This window comes from Mesocricetus auratus, unplaced genomic scaffold (assembly GCF_017639785.1).
Source record: "Mesocricetus auratus isolate SY011 unplaced genomic scaffold, BCM_Maur_2.0 Super-Scaffold_2245, whole genome shotgun sequence".
Lineage (NCBI taxonomy): Eukaryota > Metazoa > Chordata > Mammalia > Rodentia > Cricetidae > Mesocricetus > Mesocricetus auratus.
Window position 1 is genome coordinate 42,306,856 of NW_024429180.1, and position 23,031 is coordinate 42,329,886.

The 23,031-nt window shown below is 44.8% G+C and overlaps 1 protein-coding gene across 2 annotated transcripts in view; it reads right to left on the minus strand.

Moving 5' to 3' along the window:
- Positions 1 to 23,031, minus strand: part of Vwa8 (von Willebrand factor A domain containing 8) — a 347,144-nt gene that overhangs the window by 18,513 nt on the left and 305,600 nt on the right. Inside the window, exons 38-40 of one of the 2 annotated variants that reach the window (XM_040756735.1) lie at positions 14,233 to 14,341; positions 11,022 to 11,178; positions 6,611 to 6,719 (exon numbers count right to left, since the gene is read on the minus strand). In XM_040756735.1, coding sequence (XP_040612669.1) covers positions 6,611 to 6,719; positions 11,022 to 11,178; positions 14,233 to 14,341 — 375 coding nt within the window. Of the gene's footprint in view, positions 1 to 6,610; positions 6,720 to 11,021; positions 11,179 to 14,232; positions 14,342 to 22,913; positions 23,028 to 23,031 lie in introns of those variants that run through there. The other variant, XM_040756796.1, reaches the window with a different exon arrangement.

The window sequence follows — 23,031 nt, forward strand, 5'->3', positions numbered from 1 at the left end:
GAACAATTCCAAAATGGCAGAAAAACACTTAAGGAAATGCTCAACATTCTTAGTCATCAGGGAAATACAAATCAAAACCACTCTGAGATTCCATCTTACATTGATTAGAATGGCTAAGATCTAGAACACCAATGACAGTTTATGCTGGAGAAGATGTGGAAAAAGGGGAACACTCATCCACTGCTGGTCAGAGTGCAAACTTGTATAGCCACTGTGGAAATCAGTATGGCAATTTCTTAGAAAATTAGGGACCAATCTACCTCAAGACCCTGCAACACCACTGTTGAGCAAATGTCCTTGTGGTGTGAATGTGCCTCAACTATGCTCATAGCAACATTGTAATAACCCAGATCTTGGAAACAGTCCCCCCAACTGAAGAATGGATAAAGAAAATGTATATTTAAACAATGGAGTACTACTCAGCAGTAAGAAACAATGACATCCTAAAATGGACAGTACTAGAAAAAAGTCCTAAGTGAGGTAACCCAAAACCAGAAAGACAAATATAGTATGTACTTGCTCCTAAGTGGATACCAGACATAAAGCAAAAGACACTCAGCCTACAATCCACAACCCCAGAGAGGTTAGAACCCTCTTCCAGAAACAGATGGAAGCAGATGCAGAAATCCCCCAACTAATCAATGGGCCAAGCTCCTGGAGTACATTTGAAGTGAGGGAGGAAAGAGAATATGAGCAAAGGAGTCAAGACCATGATGGGGAAACCCACAGAATTAGCTGACCTGAGCTAGTGAGAGATCACTGACTCGGGTCTGACAAATGGAGAACCTGCATAAGACAAACTAGACTCCCTTACTATAGGTGACAATGGTGTGACTGGGACAATAGAGCAGTGCGTCCAAGATCTAACTCTAATGCACAAACTGACTTAGTGGAGCCCAGCCTGGACACAAGGGTGTGGGGGTGGAGAGGTGCCTTGGTCCTGCCTCAACTAGATGATGGGACAGACTTAGGGGACGCCTTGCCCTCTCCATGGAGCAGCTTGGAGGGGGAACTGGGATTGGAATGTAAAACAATACATTAATAAAAATGTAAAAAAAAGAACAAAGGCTAAAGAATAAATTTAATACTGTTTTGTCAAAGAATAAAAAATTTAAAGGGCAAAAATTTAATAACAATATGCCTTTTTATTGAGGTGCTGCTCAACTGTGCTTGCAAAATAATGTTCAGTATTCTACATCACTATGGAGTTTCAGATTAAAACAGCCATGAGATATCACTCTATGCCTAGGAATGGCCTGAATCCAAAACTCTGTCAGCACCAAATGTGGGCGAGGATGGGGGATGTGAGGAACGCTCCCTGCGGGTGGAAATGTTACAGCCACTTGTGAAGACAGTTCGGCAGTTTCTTGCAAAACAAAACTCATTCTTACGACCCAGTAACTGCATGCTTTAGTATTTACACAACATGAAACCTGCATCTATACAAAAATGTGCACATAATGCTTTATGCCTAACTGCAAAACCTTTGAAGCAACCAGGATAAGCTGTGGTATATAGTCTGGCAACGGGATACTATTTAGCACAAAAAGAAATAAACCATCAAATCTGTAGTGATCTTACTGTACTAAAGTGACCAGAGCATTACAGCTTGTTATCTTATAGGTTACCACCATATGGGGCTGGAGAGATGGTTCAATAGTTAGAGCACCTACTGTTCTTACAGAGGATTCAACTTGGGTTAGCACCTATGTCAACTGGCTCACAACCACCTGTACCTCCAGCTCCAGGGGATCTGAGTCCCACTTCTGGCCTTTACAGGTAGTGCACTCACATGTGTTAAACCCCCCCCCAAACACACATAGTCATGAGACTACCTATAATCTCAAGACTTAGGAGGCAGAGATAGGAAGATGGCAAGTTTGAAGTTCACCTGAACATCAAAGACCCTGTTTCCACCCCCTTGGGGATCCTGCATTTTGTATTCAATTTTTTTTTTTGTTTTTCCATATTGCTTTGGAGGCTGTCCTGGAACTCGCTTTGTAGACCAAGCTGGTCTTGAACTCACAGAGATCCACCTGCCTTTGCCTCCCGAGTGCTGGGATTAAAGGCGTTCACCACCCACCAACACCTGGCTTTTGTATTCAATTTTAATACTATTTTCTCAGTAATTTCATTTCTTTTGGCTATTATAAAAGCAACAGTCCATGCTGAATGGCATCAAATCTGTGGGACTGAAGCTGTGTTCTGGAGAGTCACTTTGCTGGCTTCTGGCCACACTCTACACTCACCATGGAAACACCCATGGTTACTGGGATTACACAGCAATGTCAAAAAAGCTGGAGGGTTTTGTTACTCAGAGTCACATAGGATTGTCCAAAGGTGGCAGGAAGGGGCCAAATGAAAATCTTGCTTTGGCCACAATCTGCAGTTTTATAGTTTACATGAGGCCTCATCCATTTTTGGCCAGTAGCTATGTTTTTAAGCAGCCTGGTGACTATGACCTTAGTATTAGTAGATCTACCTGGAAACAATTCCCCTATGAACTTACATCAAGACTCAATAGGGAACATGAGCGAATATTGTGTTGGCATCTGGCTGATGGTACACAATGTCTTATGATCATAAGAATTACATGTAGGTTTATATAAGTGACCCGAAAAATTCTACCAGGGAACTGCTACACCTGATAAACACCTTCAGTAAAGTGGCAGGATACAAAATTAACTAAAAAAAATCAGTAGCCCTCCTATATAAAGATGATAAATTGGCTGAGAAAGAAATCAGAGAAACATCACCCTTCACAATAGCCACAAACAATAGAAAATATCTTTGTGGTTACTCTAACCAAACAAGTGAAAGACCTATATGGCAAGAACTTTAAGTCTTTAAAGAAAAATTAAAGAAGATATCAGAAAGTGGAAAGGTCTCCCATGCTCTTGGATAGGTAGGATCAACATAGTAAAAATGGCAATCTTACCAAAAGCAATCTACAGATTCAATACAATATTCATCAAAATCCCAGCACAATTCTTCACAGACCTTAAAACAACAACATTCAAGGTCTGTGAAAAACAAAAAACCCAGGCTAGCCAAAACAACCTTGTACAATAAAGGATCATCTAGAGGCATCACCGTTCCTGATTTCAAGCTTTACTACAGAGCTATAGTAATAAAACAGCTTGGTATTGGCACAATAACAAACTAGTTGACCAATGGAATCAAATTGAAGGCCCTGATATTAATCCACACACCTATGAACACCTGATTGTTGGCAAATAAGCTAAAATTATACAATGGAAAAAAGAAAGCATCTTCAACAAATTGTGCTGGCATAACTGGATGTGGATATGTAGAAGACTGCAAATCTATGTCTATCCCCATGCACAAAATTTAAGTCCAAATGGATCAAAGACCTCAACATAAATGCAGCCACACTGAACCTCTTAGAAGAGAAAATGGGAGGTACCCTTGAATGCATTGGCACAGGGGACCACTTCCTGAACACAATACCACTAGCACAGACACTGAGAGCAACAATTAATAAATGGGACCTCCTGAAACGGAAGTTTCTGTAAGGCAAAGGACACAGCCAATAAGACAAAATTGTAGTCCACAGAATGGGAAAAAACCCCACATCTGACAGAGGGCTGATCTCCAAAGTATACAAAGAGCTCAAGAAGCTAGTCACCAAAACACCAAATAATCCAATTAAAACATGGGGTACAGATCTAAATAGGGAATTCTCAATAGAGGAATCTCAAATGATTGAAAGGCACTTAAGAAAATGTTCAACATCCTTACACATCAGAGAAATGCAAATTAAAGCACTCTGAGATACCATGTTATACCTGTCAGAATGGCTAAAATAAAAAACACCAATGACAGTTTATGCTGGAGAGGATGTGGAGAAAGGAGAACATTCCTCCACTGCTGGTGGGAATGCAAACTTGTACAGCCACTTTGAAAATCAGTATGGCGGTTTCTCAGGAAAATGAGAATCAGTCTACCTCAAGATCCAGCAGTTCCACTCTTAGGCATATACCCAAAGGATACACATTTATACCACAATGTCATGTGTTCAACTATGTTCATAGCAGCATTATTTGTAATAGCCAGAACCTGGAAACAACCTAGATACCCTTCAACCAAAGAATGGATAAAGAAAATGTGGTATATTTACACAATGGAGTACCACTCAGTGGGAAAAAATGACATCTTGAAATTCATGGGCAAATGGTTGGGACTAAAAGAAATTATCCTGAGTGAGGTAACCCAGACACAGAAAGACAAACATGGTATGTACTCACTCATACATGGATATTAGACATAGAGCAAAGGATAACCAGCCTATATTCTACAACCCCAGAGAAGCTAGGAAACAAGGAAGACCCTAAGAGAGACAGACATGGACTCCCCTGAGAAGGGGACAGGGACAAGATCTCCTGAATAAATTGGGAGCACAGGAGGAGGGGGGAGGGAGGTAGCAGGAAGAGGGGAGGAGAGGAGGGGGGAGAACATGAGGGAGCAGGAAGAGGGGAGGAGAGGAGGGGGAGGACATGAGGGAGCAGGAAGAGGGGAGGAGAGGAGGGGGAGGACATGAGGGAGCAGGAAGATCAAGTGGGGGAAGAACAGAGAAGAACAAGGAAAGAGACACCTTAATAGAGGGAGCCAGTGTGGGTTTAACAAGAAACCTGGCCCTAGGGAACTGTCCAGAGATCCACAAGGATGACCCCAACTAAGCATCTAAGCAATAGTGGAGAGGATACCTTAAATGCCCTTCCCCTACAACGAGAATGATGACTACCTTAAATGCCATCCTAGAGCTTTCATCCAGTAGCTGATGGAAGCAGAAGCAGAGATCCACAGATAAGCACTGAGCATAATTCCTGGAGTCCAGTTGGAGAGAGGGAGGAGTGATGAGCAAAAGGGGTCAAGACTATGTTGGGGAAACTTGGTCAGAAACAGCTGACCTGAGCAAGTGGGAGCTCACAGACACCAGTCTAACAGCTGGAGAACTAGCATAAGACCAAACCAGGACCCCTGAACATGAGTGTCACTTGGGAGGCTTGGGCAGTCTGTGGGGCCTCTGGCAGTGGAACCAGTATTTATCCCTAGTGCACGAATAGACTTTGGGAGCCCATTCTCTATGGAGGGATGCTCCCTCAGCCTAGATACAAGGGGGGGGGCCTAGGCCCTGTCCCAAATGATGTGACAGACTTTGATGATCCCCCATGGGAAGCCTCACCCTCCCTGAGGAGTGGATGGGTTGTAGGATGCAGGGATGGTAGGAGGAATGGGAGGGTTGGAGGGAGAGGGAACTAGTACTGCTATGTTTTTCATTTAAATAAAATTAATTAAAAAAGAATTACATTTAGGATGTAAATAACAGAGTCACAAGAAGGGACCTGACAAATAATAGGAGTCTGACTTTGGGCTCAGACTCCTGCTTCAATGACCACATGACCCAGGAAACTGCACTATCTGTATAGCCTTCGGTTTCATTATTTATAAAATGGGGGTATAATATATGTATTCCATAGGCCTGTGAAGACTATCTCAGCGGAACAGTTACACACTGTAGATTTTGAAATTAGTCATCTGGTTAATCATTTGCGGAGCTCTTTCCTCGGAAAGTGAGTGTTTCCTTGTGCTCTGGCACACTTATGATCTTTAAAAAAATGAAGACTTAGGGTGGAGAGACGGCTTAACAGCAAGAGTGCTGGAAATGTCTCCAGAAGACTGAGTTCAGTTTCCACAGCAGGTGCTACACAACTGCCTACAATTGCAGCCCCAAAGGGTGCCCTCTTCTGGTCTCTGCAGGCACTGCATACACATGGCATACACACACACACACACACACACACACACACACACACACACACACACAGAGAAGTGTCAGGATTTTGGGTTAAAACAGGATTAAAGCTGCACCACAATACTCTAATATCTCACAAAATGTGATAAACATTACTTCAAAAGAACAATAACGAATAATACCAAAGAGTAAACTAAAGGCAACCAAAAAACAAAACTCAATGGGAAAGATATGTAGGCTGAAAGGAAGGGTCAGTTGGACATCCCCCTCCTCCCAGGTGAGGCTTTGCTCTTTGGACAAAATAATTAGATATTATATGTGCCATTTAGGGAATACACTGAGCAGACATAACAGTCCCTACTTAGGAAGTACTGAAGTGTCTTAATATATAAGCTGCACCAGTGTCCACTGGTTCTGAGACACTGAGAGCATGGTGCAGCAGCTAAAAGCCAGGGTGACACAGGGTCAGGGGAGGGCAGGAAGCGGAGGTGACAGGGATGTAGAGAAAGTATACCCTGGCTGATCTAATCTGTCCCTCTGCTTCTTCAGAGGCAGAAAATGATTTGTAGGGAGAGAGTTCTATTTGTGAACTTCCGGGAGAGGTGAGATGTACACAGATCTTCCTTGAGTGGAGTCAGGAAGTCACTGTCTAGGATGGGTACTGGTAAAATTACTGCTTCCTGGACAGGAAGAAAGGCGAGGTCAGCTGGGCTGAATTCATGGTTTGTGTGTCAACCTTGAAATGACTTTTACTGTTTGGCTGCTAAGGTCTTGGATGTCTTTCTTCAGCAGTTTTGGTGAATGTTCAGATTTTGCCCACAAAGGAAAGATTACCTGTAAGTTATCCAGGATGACTCGGAGGGCATGCACCTGCCGCTGAACAGCGCCTGAAAACCTTTCATAGGTTGCAGCATCATACTCACTCATTTGGATCTCCTTTAGCCTAAAACCAGAGGGTGAGAGAAGATGTCTGCTTACGCCATGTTTGTCTGAGCCTTTTACACGTGCTCACATACTAACAGAACTGCAACAACTCCTTGGTGACTCATACCGACTTTGAGGAGAAAAAGCAAGAGATGACGTCACCAGTGGTGCTCCTAGGTCCCAAGGAGGGTAATGCCAGAGGTGTACGGTGACTGATGACAAACTGTTCCCAGGACAAAGGGACAGCTCTGACTGAACTGCATGTATGATGACTTCTCGCATGCAAACAGGACAAAGGGACAGCTCCGCCTGAACTGCATGTATGATGACTTCTCACATGCAAACAGTCCCCCAGGTGGCTCACAGCTGCCTGCAACTGCAGCTCCAGGGCATCTGATGCCTTCTGGCCGCATAGACAGCTAAAGCCAAAACAAAGCAAAGCCATGTGAAGCAAACCCTGAGTAGGAGGGCCCTTCACTAAGTGATAACCACAGTGCACTAATTTAACACACATTTCCATCCATGTCTGTAAATACTGAAGGTGCTGATACCAGAACAAAGGAATAAGGAGTCCATCTCTCAAAAGTCTAAGCATGACACAATCGTTTAAAATTTTTTTGTGTGTGTGTATGTGCAGACATAGATCCTGTATGCATAGCTGGAATTACATATAAAGCATATTTATCACCTGAGGTTGGGAGAAGAATCTCAAATGAGGGAGAATAAATGATTTCTATTCTTCATTCTTAGGCAAAACACTGGGAAAAATACAATCGGAATGTCGGAAGCTCAGAACTCCATGTATGTATGTAATAGGACCACATCTTACTTTTTGAGTTTCCAGTACTCAGCCCAGTGCCTGGCACAGAGTGACAGTCAATACGTGCTGTTATGTAATACTTTGAAAGCATGGGCTATCAAAAGGTAAATATAGATTAGGCCACTGTAATATCCAAATGCCACCCCCCAAGGTGACATGCCAAGATGCCCTTTTAAGGAATAAAAAGGAATGTGTGTGTATGAGACTTTGCCTCCTAACAATACCTCTTATGTTTCATTTTGACAGTCTCCGAATTCTCTGTAAGTTGCATTAGGTTCGGTCATATCCCCAGTGAAAAGCTGGGCACAATGAACACTGTAGGATAGACCGTGTACCTCCTTTGTGCCTAGCTAATACGTGCCTTCTCAGAGAACTCAGACTAGTGCTGATTGGGAAATGAGTGGACAGAGCTTGTCGTCGTGGGGGGCAGGTGGGAAAGGAAACAAAAGGGGGGAACACACAGAGAAGAGGACTCCGGCAGCTGGGAAGTCACCTGGAGCAGAGGGGCCTTTGGAGAGGTCAGAATTAGCTTTAGCTCTACAGCTGTCTTTGGAACCATCATCTTGCACCCCAAACATCACACGCTACTTTAATTACGAGGAAACCTGGGCATGGTATTTCAGATTATGTCAGCCTTCACAAAGAACACTCAGATGTCCACAGTGGACGAGAAGCTCTGAACCTTGAAGGCTGAAGCAGTAATAAAGCATGAGATTTCAGCCTCTGGCTTAGACAAGCTTCCCACTGCTGCTACTCTCAGGCCCCTCAGACTACCTGAACATGTTTCTGCTTCCTTCCCTTTCAGCAAAGCTGCAGGGTTCAGATGCTTCCCATTGGGGAACCAATGAAGACAAACAGCATGCTGTTGGTGTGGTACATGTCTAAAGGGTATATTTATCATTATGTAAGAGTCTGGGAATTTTAGCCCTTATGTTACTTTTTCTATAGGCTGGACTTAAATACTATAATTTGGAGTCAAGTATGAGGAAGGCAGACATAAGCCAGGATCTACAGTGTGAGGCTGATTAGTTATGCAAACAGTGGTAGGTGGCCAGCACACCAGACAGCTCTTCTAAGTGTGCACAGGCACTTCCCAGTTGTCACTCACTCGGTGACGTTTCTCTATGTAATCTACAAGCCTTTTGCTGCTGTCTCTGTTGGTCAGCTTCAGTTGATCGGTTCTTAATGTACAGGGCCAATATCTGGCTTAAACCACTGCTAACTGAATGCTGTGAGGACCCCATCAGTCGCACTAGGTCCTCTGCACTGCAGAAGACTTCTAACGCATGGTGAGGACTGCTTAGTCCCAACCAGGGACACAAATCTTTCCCCGTTAACTAAACATTAGTTCGTTAACTATTAACATGGCCTGATGTGCCATAAATACTTTTAGAAATGACACAAAGCACACATGTATGTCATTTTATAGAAGAGAATCAAGTATTTAGTGGGGACCTGGAACCAGGCCACCACAGATACCAAGGACAAGTACAAACAGCTGATACTGGCCCCCTAATACACATGTGTGTCACTTATTCTCAGACAGCCAGTGGAGAGAAGCTAAGTGACAGGATGGTAGGGTGGTCACAGCTGGGAGCACATCAGGATCTGACATTGCACATGCCTCACCGTATCACGGAAAGGAATCAGATGACGGCAGTGAATTATTCCTGTAAAAATGCATGTGTGTAAAGGCTCCAGTGCGGGTCTGTGGGAACTCTGTCTTATTTTAGTGCGTATGTGCAGAGACACAGTCTGCGAGATTTATCACAAGATAATATCTTGGATTAGCTTCAAAACAACCCAGAGTGGGGAATGTGGATGGTATTGGGGGTGGGGTCCACAGGGTTCATGTGTTTTCCTTTACTTCCATTTTGGGCTTGAAAAGGTCCATAATAAAAGGTTAACGACAACATTTTGGCAGTTTCTAAAGGAGTATGTTTCTCCTGTTTGGCTGTGCGGTCTTTCTCAGGATCTCTGCATGTTGTATTTTCTCCTTTTTACACCCTGCCTACACCCTCCCTTTACCCCTCGGGACTCTCCTTGGCTGAGCTGTTCTCAGAGTCGGGGACAAAGGCTCCCTCTTACTCCTTTCCCCTCTCTTATAGTCAGTACATTCAGTTGTCTTAGGATCACAGATGACCCTTGACCTTTCCCCCCTGTAGGCTCTTATTCTAGTGGCAGCCAGAGGAGAGGTGCCTTTCTCATGGCTAAGTGCTGCTGTGAGGCCTTTCTATCTCCCGTGAGCAGTCATGTGTCAGGGCTCTTTGTATGTCCATGTAGGCAAATTAGACTGGGTAGTTACTTGTGAGAGCTGGGGTATGATAAAAAGTCATTCATTAATTGAAGAGGATGACGCATGCCTAATTACTAGTTATTTTCTCAAAGGAAACTTTATTAGTCACAAGAAATGCCAAGCAATATTTTAGTGCTGGTAAGACTTCATTAGGACGTAACTTTCCTCCCACGTTTTCTGAGAATTTACTACCACTTTGATCCCTAGGAAGGTACCCACCCTGACAACTTCTCTGAGAAGGGAGTGGGAGGCTCCTCTCCAGGGAGTAAGCACGCACACTGAGGACACAGCAGCCGCCCTGCTGAAGGTCCCAGGGGAGCCAGTGACCATGCTGAGGGCAAGACTGGTGTACAGCGGACCTGCCTCATTTACCTGCTGTACCACGTGGTCCTGAGGCTCGTAGGCTTTCCTGAGGGTGTGCCAGGCGGGACCTGAAGTTTTGTCTCTATTGTTCTCTGCTGTTTGCTTGTAGGATGGGTAAGCACAGCATGTGATAGCATACCAGATGCCCTGCGTGGGAGGGTTTCAAAACTCACACACACTTGAGTGTGTTTTTGTCTAGTTGCCCCCAGCTCCTTCCACTGGGCACAGAAATGGAAATCTGCCCCTGACACCGCCAGCGTGTCCCTCAGCTTGAAAGGGTGTTTACTGTTGCTATGGTACTTTTTCACTTCCTTGGTGAAAGGCACCTGTGGACTTCTCGTGAAATGCCTATCCTGTGGATTCTTCCTTTCTAGTGGGGGCCAATCCGAGTAGCCCAAAGCAACCGAGGCGCATCTGAACCCTGAAGGCTCACCTGGCTTGGATTTCCAGGCTCAGCCTGCTGACAAGACCTCTCTATCTACCAAAACCCACTGCCCATCTCTCTCCAGCTGCTCCAAGACAGGCAGCTGGGTACTCTCCCCACTGACACTACCATTCTGACACACATTCTGCCCTGGTGATTGCTTTTAGTTTTCCTTTCCTTCTAAAACGGTCTGTTTTCTTATTTCCAAATCCAGAATGAGTATAGGCCTGGTCTCATGTTAGCACCAGAGATTTTGCCTTTTTCAGTCCCTGTGCCTTGTACTTAGCATCGTGTATGTGTGTGCTCGTGTGCGTTTGTTTGTGTGTGTGTGCACACACATTCGTGTTTGTGAGTGTGTGTGTGAGCGCATGCCCGCACTAGTCACCTGCACTGTTGCAGATGCACCAGGCACACTCACCTCTGCTGAAATGCTCTCTGGGCCATCTCTCTTGCAGCTCTCTTGACATGCTCAGGGACTGCGTCTTTTTCCACCTCAGAAACCTGATACACCGGGTGGCCTGCGTCCAGACGATAAGGACCCCCTTTGCCACCAAGACCTGCAGTGTCTCTTCCCCCTGGAAAGAAAACACGGGGACATAATTGCTATGTCTAGAACCTGGCTGCAAAACAAAAGTCAGATCGTGGCTTAAAGACAGTCCTGTGAGGAACACTAACTGAACTAACCAGTAATTAAAACCTCAAACACCTTCACCTGAACACAAAGACGCTCCTGATAAGGGTAACGTCCTTTTCTTCCATCCATCCCAATCCACCCATATTCCAAGGTTCAGTTCAAACTCAATTTGAACGCTTTATCTGATGTCTCGACTTCATAGGAACCAATGCTTTGGTGTCCTGTCTATAGCCCTTTAATACTGTTCCCTATCGACTGGTCGATGGCTGGGGTATCTTTGCTCTTCTGTCCTAGATGAGTCGCTCTGCAACAGTGCCTACAGATACAACACATCCGCTAACTAGAGGGGCAACTCTTTTTCCATAAAATACCAAGACAGTTAAGTTGTAGATAAATTTTCATTTTGAAAAGAATAAAAGTGGTTCAGAGAGATTAAATGACTTCTTTGTGACCTCCTATCACTTGGGAAGCCAAGATTTGAAGTCAATTATTATGTAGATTTTGGCATTCAGCTTTGAATAATGAACAACAGATAAACATCATTAGCTTGAGAACATTTTTTCATTATAAGGTCAAGTTTACATGCCTGTAAGTACACGTCATGTAATACTGCATGAGGTATTTACATTAAGATGAAAGTTAGATGCCTGTTAGGCCAGGTAGGAAGCATTATAAGGTGGTAGAGACATTGGTCAATTACAGAGGAATGCTTGGTTTCACATATGGTCATATTTAAGTTATTGTATTGACCAAAGCAAATGTGTACATCTATTGGTTACATTTGGCCTTTGTATAAATGACTTACTATCTTTGCTCTTAGAACACCAGCAACTAGTCCCTTTGTTTACTCAGATGGAATTTGTGAATTTAATGAGAATCCAGTTTTGGAGAGGCAATGCCATACTGCACAGTCTAGCACAGTATTATAAACTAGTTGCATAATTAAGGCAGACTGCCTGAGTTTGAATTTGGTTTCAACAGCAAGATCTCCAGAGAAATCACTTAACTTCTCTGTGTCTCAGTCCTCATCTATAATACAGGATAGTATTCCCTGCCTTGTGGGATTTTCACAAAACTAAACTGCTTGGGAATGTATCTGGAATGCAGTAAGAGCTATGTAAGTGACTGCCCTTATGCTAATTATGTGAGTCCAGTGACACGAGAGTGAGGTAATTTCTAGATTCATATGGTGGAAAACTGAAAGCTTTTAGACTTTGGTTAAATTATGTGACTCTCCCCCATTAGGGCTTTGATTTGTCTAATAAACTAAAAATGAGAACTTGGCATGAACTCCTTGCCTTGTGGAAGTTCAGGTAGGTCATTTCCTTTGGAGAAATACCACAAGGGCAGTAACATCTATCAGTCCATAGTACTTTAGCCTTTTGATCAGGTACATCTTATTTCATTTGGAAGAGAGTGGTGGAAAATTCCTCCTACATTATGTATGATTCCTGGGTTCCACTCCCAGCCAGTGTGTGGCGGAGGGGAGTGCTGGTGGGCAGTGATGAGGGGCTGAGGGTGGAGAGCTGTGTCTGGCCTGACCCGCTCCCTGATGGAGGTAGTCTTTGAAGATGGGTGGGACATGACCTAGCAGAATGCTTCCTACTCATTTCGGTGAGAGGAGAGGAGGGGAGCCACAACTCTTAGAGGTAGTGTGAGTGGTGGTCAGAACGGGTCATGTGGCCCCGAGGGACGTCAGCTGGGATGGAGAGGGCATAAGGAAAGAGTTCTTTTCTCCATCCCACAGAACTTTAAATTCATATTACTTAAATGAAAAATGCTTATAGCTGAACTTGGACTCTCACAACCAGCCCATAAGACACAGGGGGAAGAAAACAACGATGACAGAGAAGAACCAAATGGTTTGTTGGCACAGAGTTAAGTTTAATGTAGAGAATTCTGAAGGGCACTAGTGACAGACAGTAAAAGACACATTGCACCCAGGAGCCTTGATTAGCTGAAAGACACAAGCTGGGGAATCAGACAGGACGTTTCGTCTGTCTGGAGCAAGTAGATGCACATTTAATAACAAATGGAACTTTTACTCTGCGGAGGCACTGCTGGGAAGCTGACATCTGGCCAGCTTGTTCCACAGCGCATTCCATATGGATTAAATATTGTTGGCTTGACACTAACTTCCAGATCAAAGGACACTCCTAAAAATAGCGTTTCTTTAAAGCTGATGCTCGATGAATAAACAGAGCAGGCAAGAAGTCCCGGGCTTATTTGATAGCATATTGTCTCAGCACAGAAACCCATTTCCTGCCAAGGCCTTCAAGGCCAAGAGGCGCAGACCATCCTAAGGGAAGGTGAAGGCCTGAGCTGTGCCAGCACTTCTCCTGGCTGAGATAAGCCAGACAGTGCGCAGTCTGGCCCCGTTCCTGTGCTCCAACAGATGTGTCTGCTCCAGCTGCTGGGAGGGAAGAGGAAGACGGCAGCTTGGGAACAATGGTCTAGGAGAGCAGCCAAGAGGAAGGAATGGCGTCCAGCCATCAGTGCAAAGCACACCAACCTTATCTCCAAACTGTGTACCTCCACACACTCCCTTCTCAGATGTGGGCAAGAGCCATGTCTTCCCCAGGTAGCTGTTCAAGAACTCGTTGTGAATTTCTGGCAGAATTCCAAAGGCAAGGAATTGAAAGAGGGGACCAACACTCCAACGACTGCTCTCAGCCCAGCCATTCTGCCCAGGCTCTAAGTTCATGACTAATTTAATCTTTCACATGACCTCGTGAAGCAAATAATGTTCCTCCACCTTAATGAAGTCTCTATGAGGCAGAGGACACAGCTTTAGGTCAAAGTGAAGCAGAGTCTGTGGGGTTCGAAGGCCAGGCTTTCTGAATGTCTTGATGTCATGCAGCAGGAACAGAGGGAGAGAACACAGAGTAAGAGAGGCTGAGCAGGGCAGCCAGCACCTCAGCTAGCTCAGGGATAGAATGCCCGCCTGACAGACTCAAGACAATCTGGAAAACTCAGGAGAATCCACATTACCAACCTGTTCCACCAGCCCAGGTATTGCCGCCCACATGGGGCATGTTGTCTGGGTCCTCCTTGCCATGTTTGGGGTCACTCACATCTTCATTACTGTCTCTTTCAATTGTTATCTGAGAAGGAAGAGTTGGAACATGGTCACTATCCCGTGAACACCAGCATAACCCACAGCTGGTTGGTGAGGAGTTTGTCCCTCAGCTCAAGACAGGGTGGGTCTGCAAAAAACTTCATTGTCACATTCATCAATTTAATCCGAAGAAAAGTTACGTTTTTAAAGAAGTTCTTTGAAAAGAAAACAAAAAGCAGGAGCTAGGCTATATCAGCTCTAGCGTTCTGGTGCAGGACATGCTCTGAGAAACAGGAAAATGGTTCGAACACTTACAGTGGGTAAAAGTTCCAGCTCCTCAATGATCAGCCAAGTCACCACATCAACCCATTCCATTTTCAAAGAGCTATTCAAGCAATGTCATTTGATTAAAAAATATACACAAAACAAAAATCAGAAAATATATATCATGTAACAGAAGGTGCCATATACCCACATATACTAAACATTGCTTACTTATTCTTAGATCCACCAAAACATTATTGTATTGTGTAGTTTTCCTAATTAGTCTGTATTTTCAATTCTTGTGATTCTAATAAGTGACATTTTAGCTTTACCTATGACTGTTTGTCTCCATTAGCTTTTCATATATCTTGCAAAGTTCTTTCATTAGTTTTAAGTGACATGCTAGGAAACACATGCACACACATGCATGTATGTATGCATGTACACACACACACATACACAAACACATGCATATACAAATAAATGCCAAAGATGCCAAAATGACAAATGCTGATCAAAACTGCTCATCCAATAACATACAGACCACTTCTTGAACTCCATTACCATCTTGCCCAGCACTGATATGCTGTGACTGATTTAGGGAGTCCAAATGTGGTATATAAGGCGATCAATGGTGTTGCAGTCAAACTCACGTGTGACTGAACAATAGTGAGACTAGTTTGATTATAGGGATTTTGGCTCTTCTAACAGCTCATGCTAAAAGCACAGTTCTGGGGCTTGCCATGCATGCATGAGTACCTGAGTTCAAATCTCAAGCACTCATGTGAGCGCTCTTGCCAGCCACTCTAGCCAGTGGGTGGGTTTCAGGCTCAGTGAGTTCATCACTGAAGGAAGCCAGTGCAGGAACTCAAGGCAGGAACCTGGAGGCAGGAGCTGATGCAGAGGCCATGGAGGATGCTGCTTATTGGCTTGCTCTCCCATGGCTTGCTCAGTCTACTTTCTTATACCACCGACACCCACCTGCTCAGGGCTGGCAACACCCCCAGAGAGCTGGGTCCTTCCACATCTATCACAAATCAAGAAAATGCCCTACAGACTTGCCTATAAGCAATCTGATAGAGGCATTTATCAGTTTATCCTCTTCTCAGATAACCCCAGCTTACGTGGAGCTGATAAAAAAACAAAAAACTAACCAGACAACTGACCCCTTGTCAACATGACACAGCAGTGCAATGCTCTCCAGTCATAACCTTTCTTGTTTGTCTCCAAGATCTCACTTTACTATCACAATATAAAACAGTACACTTTCAAAACTTCTCAGTCTCGTGTTGCTCTAGGCAGCTCCACTGAAGCCTCACCCTCTCCTCCTTTCTGAATCACAGTCTCTGTGCTAACCCTGGGGAAAGACCTTCAGAAGACTTCACCTCAATGATGCTGCTCTCTTCTCAGCCCCAGCCGACCAGCATCAACTGTCCCAGTAGAGACTTCATTTCATTGGTGCAGGCTTCCTAGTAATCACAGCTGATTCTTCAGTATCAGCACCGACACCACAGATTTCTTAATGTAAAACACATCATATGAATGACTCTGGGAAGAATCTAAAGGATTCACGAATCTCCCTTCAGAAACTTCTTCTCAAGCAAGGCCGTCACCATCTGCGATGCCCTCAGTATGATTTAGGTTCCTAAAGCAGCTTACTTACTAAGAAGCTCTTTCCCTCAATGGCTTTTCCAGCCCAAGGTTCTGAGGTCATTCTAAATCCTGCCAATACTAACACTATCAGGCCTGTCACAGAACAACAATACTGGTTTCTGTCCTAGTTAGTTTCTACTGCTGTGACACCATGACAAAGGCAACTTGGAGAGGAAAGGCTTTCCTTCCAGGTCATACTCCATACTGAAGGAACCTAAGGCAGGGACCCAAAGAGGCACAGAGACAGGAACTGAAGCAGAGGCCACGGAGGACGCTGCTTACTCACTGCCCTGCCCCCATGACCTGCTCAGCCTGCTTTTTTATGTCATCCAGGACCCCTGAGCGCCACTGCCCCCAGAGAGCTAGCCCTTTCCATATCAATCACGAATTAAGACAGTGTTCTACAGTCTTGCCCACAGGCCACTCTGATGGAGGCATTTTCTCAGTTAATGTTCCTTTTCCCAGATTAACACTAGATTGTACCTAGCTGACAAAACAGAATAACAACAACAAAACAAAAACCCAACCAGGACAAGGGAGAATGGACTGAAGAAGACATTTAACATCAATTCCTTTCTCTTTCTCTTCCCTTCCTCTGTGACGCCACCCCGCCCCAACACACACACACACACACACACACACACACACACACACACACACACACACACACGCACCAACGCATGCATGCACATGTGCTAGCTTCAGTAGTGGTTCAAGCAAGCATAGGTCTACTGGAAGAACTGTTTTGGATGCTGGTCTTCACTTTCTGGTCTGCTGTTTATTTTAAAATAAAGAACTTTGAAAGAGATGAAAAAAAAAACAGGTTCCTATGTGACAAGTGGCTTCACTTTGATCAAACATTAGTTCTCTCCTGTAGACACTGCATGTAATCCAGCCAATGTACTAAGAGGACAGTCTTTTGAGAATAAGTACTATAAAGATGAAGAGGCAAAAGAAGAAGCCCCTCTGATAGCCTCCTAGGTACCCCCAAGTCATGTTTTTGGTATTCCAAGGATACTTGTGATGGCTCAGAGAAGCAGAAAACAGGCTAATTGCTTCGGGCAGAAAGGATCAGCATGTTCTTTGCCACCCCCTAGTTTTATCAGGACATCTACATGGAAATGACTCTGCTCGTCCTGCCCACAAGCTAGCCTCGTACCAGCCCCAAATGAGACATTTCAAATAGACTAATTCTTGACAAAACCAACCATCGGCCAAACCCTGATTTATTTCACAGAAACACATACTGTGACATTCCAGGAATGTTTAATTAGAAGCACGGCATCTGGGGACTTTATCCAGTTTCTAGTCATCTTATAAATGCCTGTAGATTTGCTCATAGGAATATACTTTGTAGATGAATCAGGGCAGCCGGTTGCAGACAGGGGCAGGCTAAGGGGCACCGGCTGTTCAGAAAGCAGACACGCTTCTCTGAATATGCCGGGGCACAGCCAGAATGCATTTCCCCTAAGAACTGGTTCATCTACCAAAAGCTCAGGAAAGTCACTCTAATGAGTAAAATAGACACTGCTGAGTTCATACAAGAGGATTAACATTTACCCCAAGCCAGAAAACAGTTCCTCATAATTTCTGGCATAACTTGTCACATGTGCTAAACCCCTTGACATATTTCTCACAGCAGATGTACTTTACTTCCTATTAGGGAAGTGTGATATAATCCTAAGAACCATTATCCTCCTACATATGAATTAAACGGAAGAAAACGTGGACCTTGTAAATTGCAGCTCATTAAATGTTCCAGAGTGAAGTAATGAGAAGCCAGTCCTGAGAAGGGACATGACTCACCAAAGCCCTGTAATTCTGGGCAAGGCCCACATATTTCAGGTTCCTCCTTGAGTTCATGATAAAAACAAAAAACAAAACAAAACAAAAACCCAACCAGACCCCAAACTCAGATCCTGACTTTGGGGGGGAAGGTTAACCACTGGAGGAATGACTGGACCACACAGTTGATTACTGCTTTCCATAGGGGCATTAGGTGTGACATGGCAGACACTTCTAGGTCTCTGTACAACATCCATTCCTTCCTTCCTCCTTTAGAAAGAAGTCAGATGAATCATGGGTGGTAGAATTAAGCACAGTCTTTCCATTGGGCCTTACCATTGACTGGTCTACAGATGTGACCTGTGATGTCAGAGAAAGTGCCAGGAGGTTACTGGGAAAGAGATTCCTCCCAGGAAATAAGAGAGGGTGCACGTGCACAAAGAAACACATACATGTGGGCACATAGGCATACATGTACACACACAGGATTCCTACCACCAGGCCCAGTTGAGTGAGGCCATGGAAGAGCTGTAGCCTCTGCCCAGAGACTACGTGACAATAGAGGGCCATAGCAGGGAGAAGAGGCCACACCGCTCACACCATTATTTAGCTGCTGACCTAGTTACTTAGCTCTGATCCTTTACATGAGTAAATAAGTGTCCTTCTAGCTGAAGCCACTTTATGTTGGGTTTTCTGCTACTTGAAATGAACTGTATGAAACAAATTGACTCTCATATTAAGGAAGGGTGGGAGACAGTAGGTAGAGGTTAAGGCCTTTTCTTTCTGAGGAGGTCTTACGTCTGCTGAGAAGACAGGCCTTGAAATTCCTGACCTGGAAATTTCCATGCTGGGATGAGGATATGGTCAGTGCTTGCTGAGTATTCATGAGGCCCTTGCTAGGTTCCATCCACACGCCGCCACCCATAAACAAAACAGTTCATAATGAAATCAGCAGAGCGATCCTATGTATGTTCAGCTGCCTGCTGCTTCCCCAACTAATTAAAGGCATTGATTCCTGCGCATGTCTGTAGTGCATCTGCTGCTCACTGGGATGGGGGGACGTGAGGCGGAGTTCCTTTGCTCCTGGAAAGACACTGTATGAAGGGGACCAGAGCAGAGCAGGATAACACAGGCTGTGATGAGATACAGCACATCTAGTACAACACTGTCCTTCTCGCCCATAGGTCAGAATGGTCTTTCATTCGTCTTGACAGAATGAAAGTCACAGTAACGCGTCCCTACAAATATGGCCTTTCATATGGTGCTGCTGGCTTAGAACCAAATGATGACTATTGTCAGTTTTCATAAATCACCTGCTCCTTCTACAATGACAACGCAGGACAACAATGCCTTTGAGTCGTCAGTATCGTCTCTGTGTCCCAACTTCCCTCTCTGGCAAAGCGGTCAAGTTTGGATTTCATCTTTGGTGCTTGTCTCATCTGGGGTTGAGAGGTAAGAGCCCTCTTACCTCTCAGCCTTCCTAAAAAGTCGACTCTCGCCTTTTCATCACTAGTAACCAGGATTTGACTGCAGCTGCGGCATGCACTGCTGGTACGCCGCCTCCCAACAAACCCACGACACTAGCATAGCAATCCTGTTTGCTCCAATTGCCTACTCTTTTCCAACACCAGAAGGCATTCACACTTTAAGTGCTGCTGTTACTGATAGTTAAGCCCCTCCCCTTTGATAAAAGATCCTGGAATCAAAGGGCAAGCAGAGATGTAGGATGGGATAGGGTGTGGGTGCAGGAGGCCGACTTGCTTGCCTGTGACATTATGGGTGAGAAGCAGTGGCTGGTCCCTCTTCTGTCTTGCGGAGCCTATATTCTGGTGTCAAAGAACTCTATTCTTTTCCTGTGGGATTTTCAAATGATCCTCCTGCACTTCCCTCTTGACTCTGAGCTGGACCCCTTTATTCACCCCTCCCCAAGCCCACCCCACCTTCTTTCTCTGCTAAGTACCCCTAGAGACTTTTACACATTTTTATTTGGAGCCCAAGTGATGTGCTTGGTACATATTTTAAATGTTTGAAATTATAGCCCTAAACACCCTTCATCTATCCAGATGTTTTGGAATATACCCTTTGTTATTTCAGGATCTAAGTTTACAGAGACTTTGACAAAGAGCTTTCTCCCTGGTCCTCTTCATCAGGACCCATTTCTATGCAACACAAATACCCATCCATTTAAATATTTTACAGATATCACACACTTGAACTCAAAGGAGAGAAGAGGTATCACCTTGGTAATATGTTACTGCGTCTTTCATTTTCCGGCAGTAGTAGTCACACTGGCCATGTATGTAATGGCATGTAACGAACAAGCATCAGAGCTTTTCAGAGACAGGGTTATGAGTTCACTTCAGCAGATAATTTCAAATCAAGCATTCATGTGAGCAGATGATAGTCCTTGTCTAGTGCTGGGTGACAGCCCATACCAGGCTCACAGCAGTGCCACTGGCCAGCAGATCACCTTCCAACAGGCCAGAGACACTCCTGCCCGTTGGTTCTCAGTGGTCCTTAGACTCAGGTCCTGAGCATCCCAAGCTCGACTCGCATCCTTCTGGCCCAGCTTTTCCGTAGGCTCTGGAAAGGCTTCCAGTGAGAGCCCATGAGTAGATGGGCTCACTCTCTCCACTCAATACCAGACCCAAACAAGTTATCTGAATGGCTGCCAAAAATAAGACAGGGTCATAAAAAGCACTGCCCAAAGCCACTTCTCACTTTACTTTGAGTACCTTGGTCATTCTCTTTCTAAATTCAAGTAGGAGTAACCGATGAAGATTTTTAGAAAATCTGGAAATAGAGAATGCAAAATGATACAAAAGTCAGGCTGATTTTTTTGTGGGCCTTACTTAAAAATAACCCTTTGAGGGAAACCAAATGCTTTCGTCATTGAGTGCAGGTGGGTGCGAAAAGCAAAGCGTTAATCGTCACAGATAACTGGCACTGCTATGGTGCACTGGCACAGAAATGCTTCCCTCCTGCTGCTGCCCCACAGGAGGACAGTCAGTATTCAAAGCATCCACAAAACAACATGTTACTTAAGTCCTGAGACAGGAGGGGCAGACCATCGTGCCTTTATATATTCCACCGTTTTTATTTTTGCCTGATATTTTAAGAGCCTTCAAAAGTTGATATTCAACACTGTTGACCTCCAAAGTCAGGGGAACAAGGGCAGTCATGCGAGGTCACCTCAAGCATGGTAAAGACTGTGTCAATGTTTCTGCAGTGCAATATGTACAGTGGCCCCGACAGTAGACCCTTAATGCCCTGCATTGTTATTGAAGCTAAACAGTGTCCTGTGGCACTTCCTGGCCAGGTGACTTCCATTTATGATCAGGTTTTGTGCTTTCTCCCAAATAGAAGGCAAAATGTAAAGCTGGTTCACTTTCCATAGTAGCAGTGTTCTGTGAGGTACCCGGGGCAGCCAGAAAAGAGAAGGGTGAGTGGAAAAGCCATTCCTACTAGTACAAGCAAAAGGCAGTTTTGATATGATCCAGTGTCTAGAAGTTCTTGGAAGCATCCACCACAACTATGTGCAAAAGCATTTAGCAAGGGGAATGCTTTTCTGAAATCAGGGACACTAAGTAAACAAGAACAGGCAGACCATTACTGCAGAGTTCCCGTGGGGAGGTATTTCTAGTGTCAACTTGGCAACCAGCTTTGTTTTCTTGGTTTCTACTGAAGCCAAGCCCTGATGCTAATCATCATTTCTTCTAGGTGTACCATCCCAGGCTGTAGAAACATTTACAAAACCCCTGCCTAGTCTGTTTGTCCCTGACTTCCCCCAAATTTCCCCTAGGTGCCCAGAGTTCTTATAAAACCATGCAGCAACACTGGAGATAGCAATCTTCCTCTTTGCCACAGGCTCAGCAAGGTGGCTCGCACACTTTTTCACAACCGCCGTGGGTCAGAATGATCCACCAGAATATAGCATCATAGCATGAAGAGCAGCAGCAGGATAAGCAGTCTGCAGGGTTCAGGGGTAGAAAGCATTGGTGGTTTGGGGTTCCACACTTATGGGGTGAGGGAGCCTTCCATATTAGCTCACAGCAGCACCCAGGACATGTGCAAAAGTTACGGATTAAATAACTGTGATAGGCACCTTTGTTATAATATACTTACACATGTGTTTAGTATGTATATCCACACACATTTTTGTATGTGTGTGTATGTGCATGAGGACCAGAGGTCACAGCCTTGGATGTCATTCCTTAGGTGCCATCTATCTTGTTTGAGACAGGTCTCTTACTTGGTCTAACTGGACCTCAGTGACTAGGCTGGACTGTTTTGTCCCTGAGCCCCAGGTATCCACCTGTCTCTGTCTCCCCAGTGCTGGGATTATGAGAACATGCCACCGCCCCTGTCATTTTTGACACGGATTCTGAGAATCAAGCTCAGGTCCTCCTCATACACAGCAAGCACTTCATCTCCCCAGCGCCTGCCTCCTACACTCTGTTGTTGTTTTTCAAGACGGCTCTGGCTGTCCTGGAACTCACTCTGTAGACCAGGCTGAACTTAAGAGAGTCACCTGCCTCTGCCTCCCAAGTGCTGGGATTAAAGGCGCGCACCAAAAATGATTTATTTTATGTGAGTATTTTGCCTTCATGTACGCATGTGCACCATTTATGTACGTGGTGCCTGCAGAGGTGAGAAGAAGGTGTTAGACTCCCTGAAAGTCAAGACATGGATGGTTGTGAGCCACCACGTGGGTGCTGGGAACTGAATCCGGGTCCTCCAGAAGAGCAGCAAGTGCTCCTAACTGCTGAGTCATCGCTCTACCCCAAACATACATACTCTTAAAAGAAACTACTTGTTGTTAATATAGCACTATCACGTGTCTGCTATAGGACAGGAAGGAAGACATGACTTGGAGTCTATACTTGCATGGGTTCTGGGCGAGTACTCAGAGGCCACGGCTGGCTCAAGTTCTTCCCAGAAACAGCAACAGCAGCAATGCTCAGTCCTCTGCAGCTTAGGCACTGTCATCAGGGCCGCGGCAAAGCTACAGAATGGCTGCCATGTGGGGCCTTT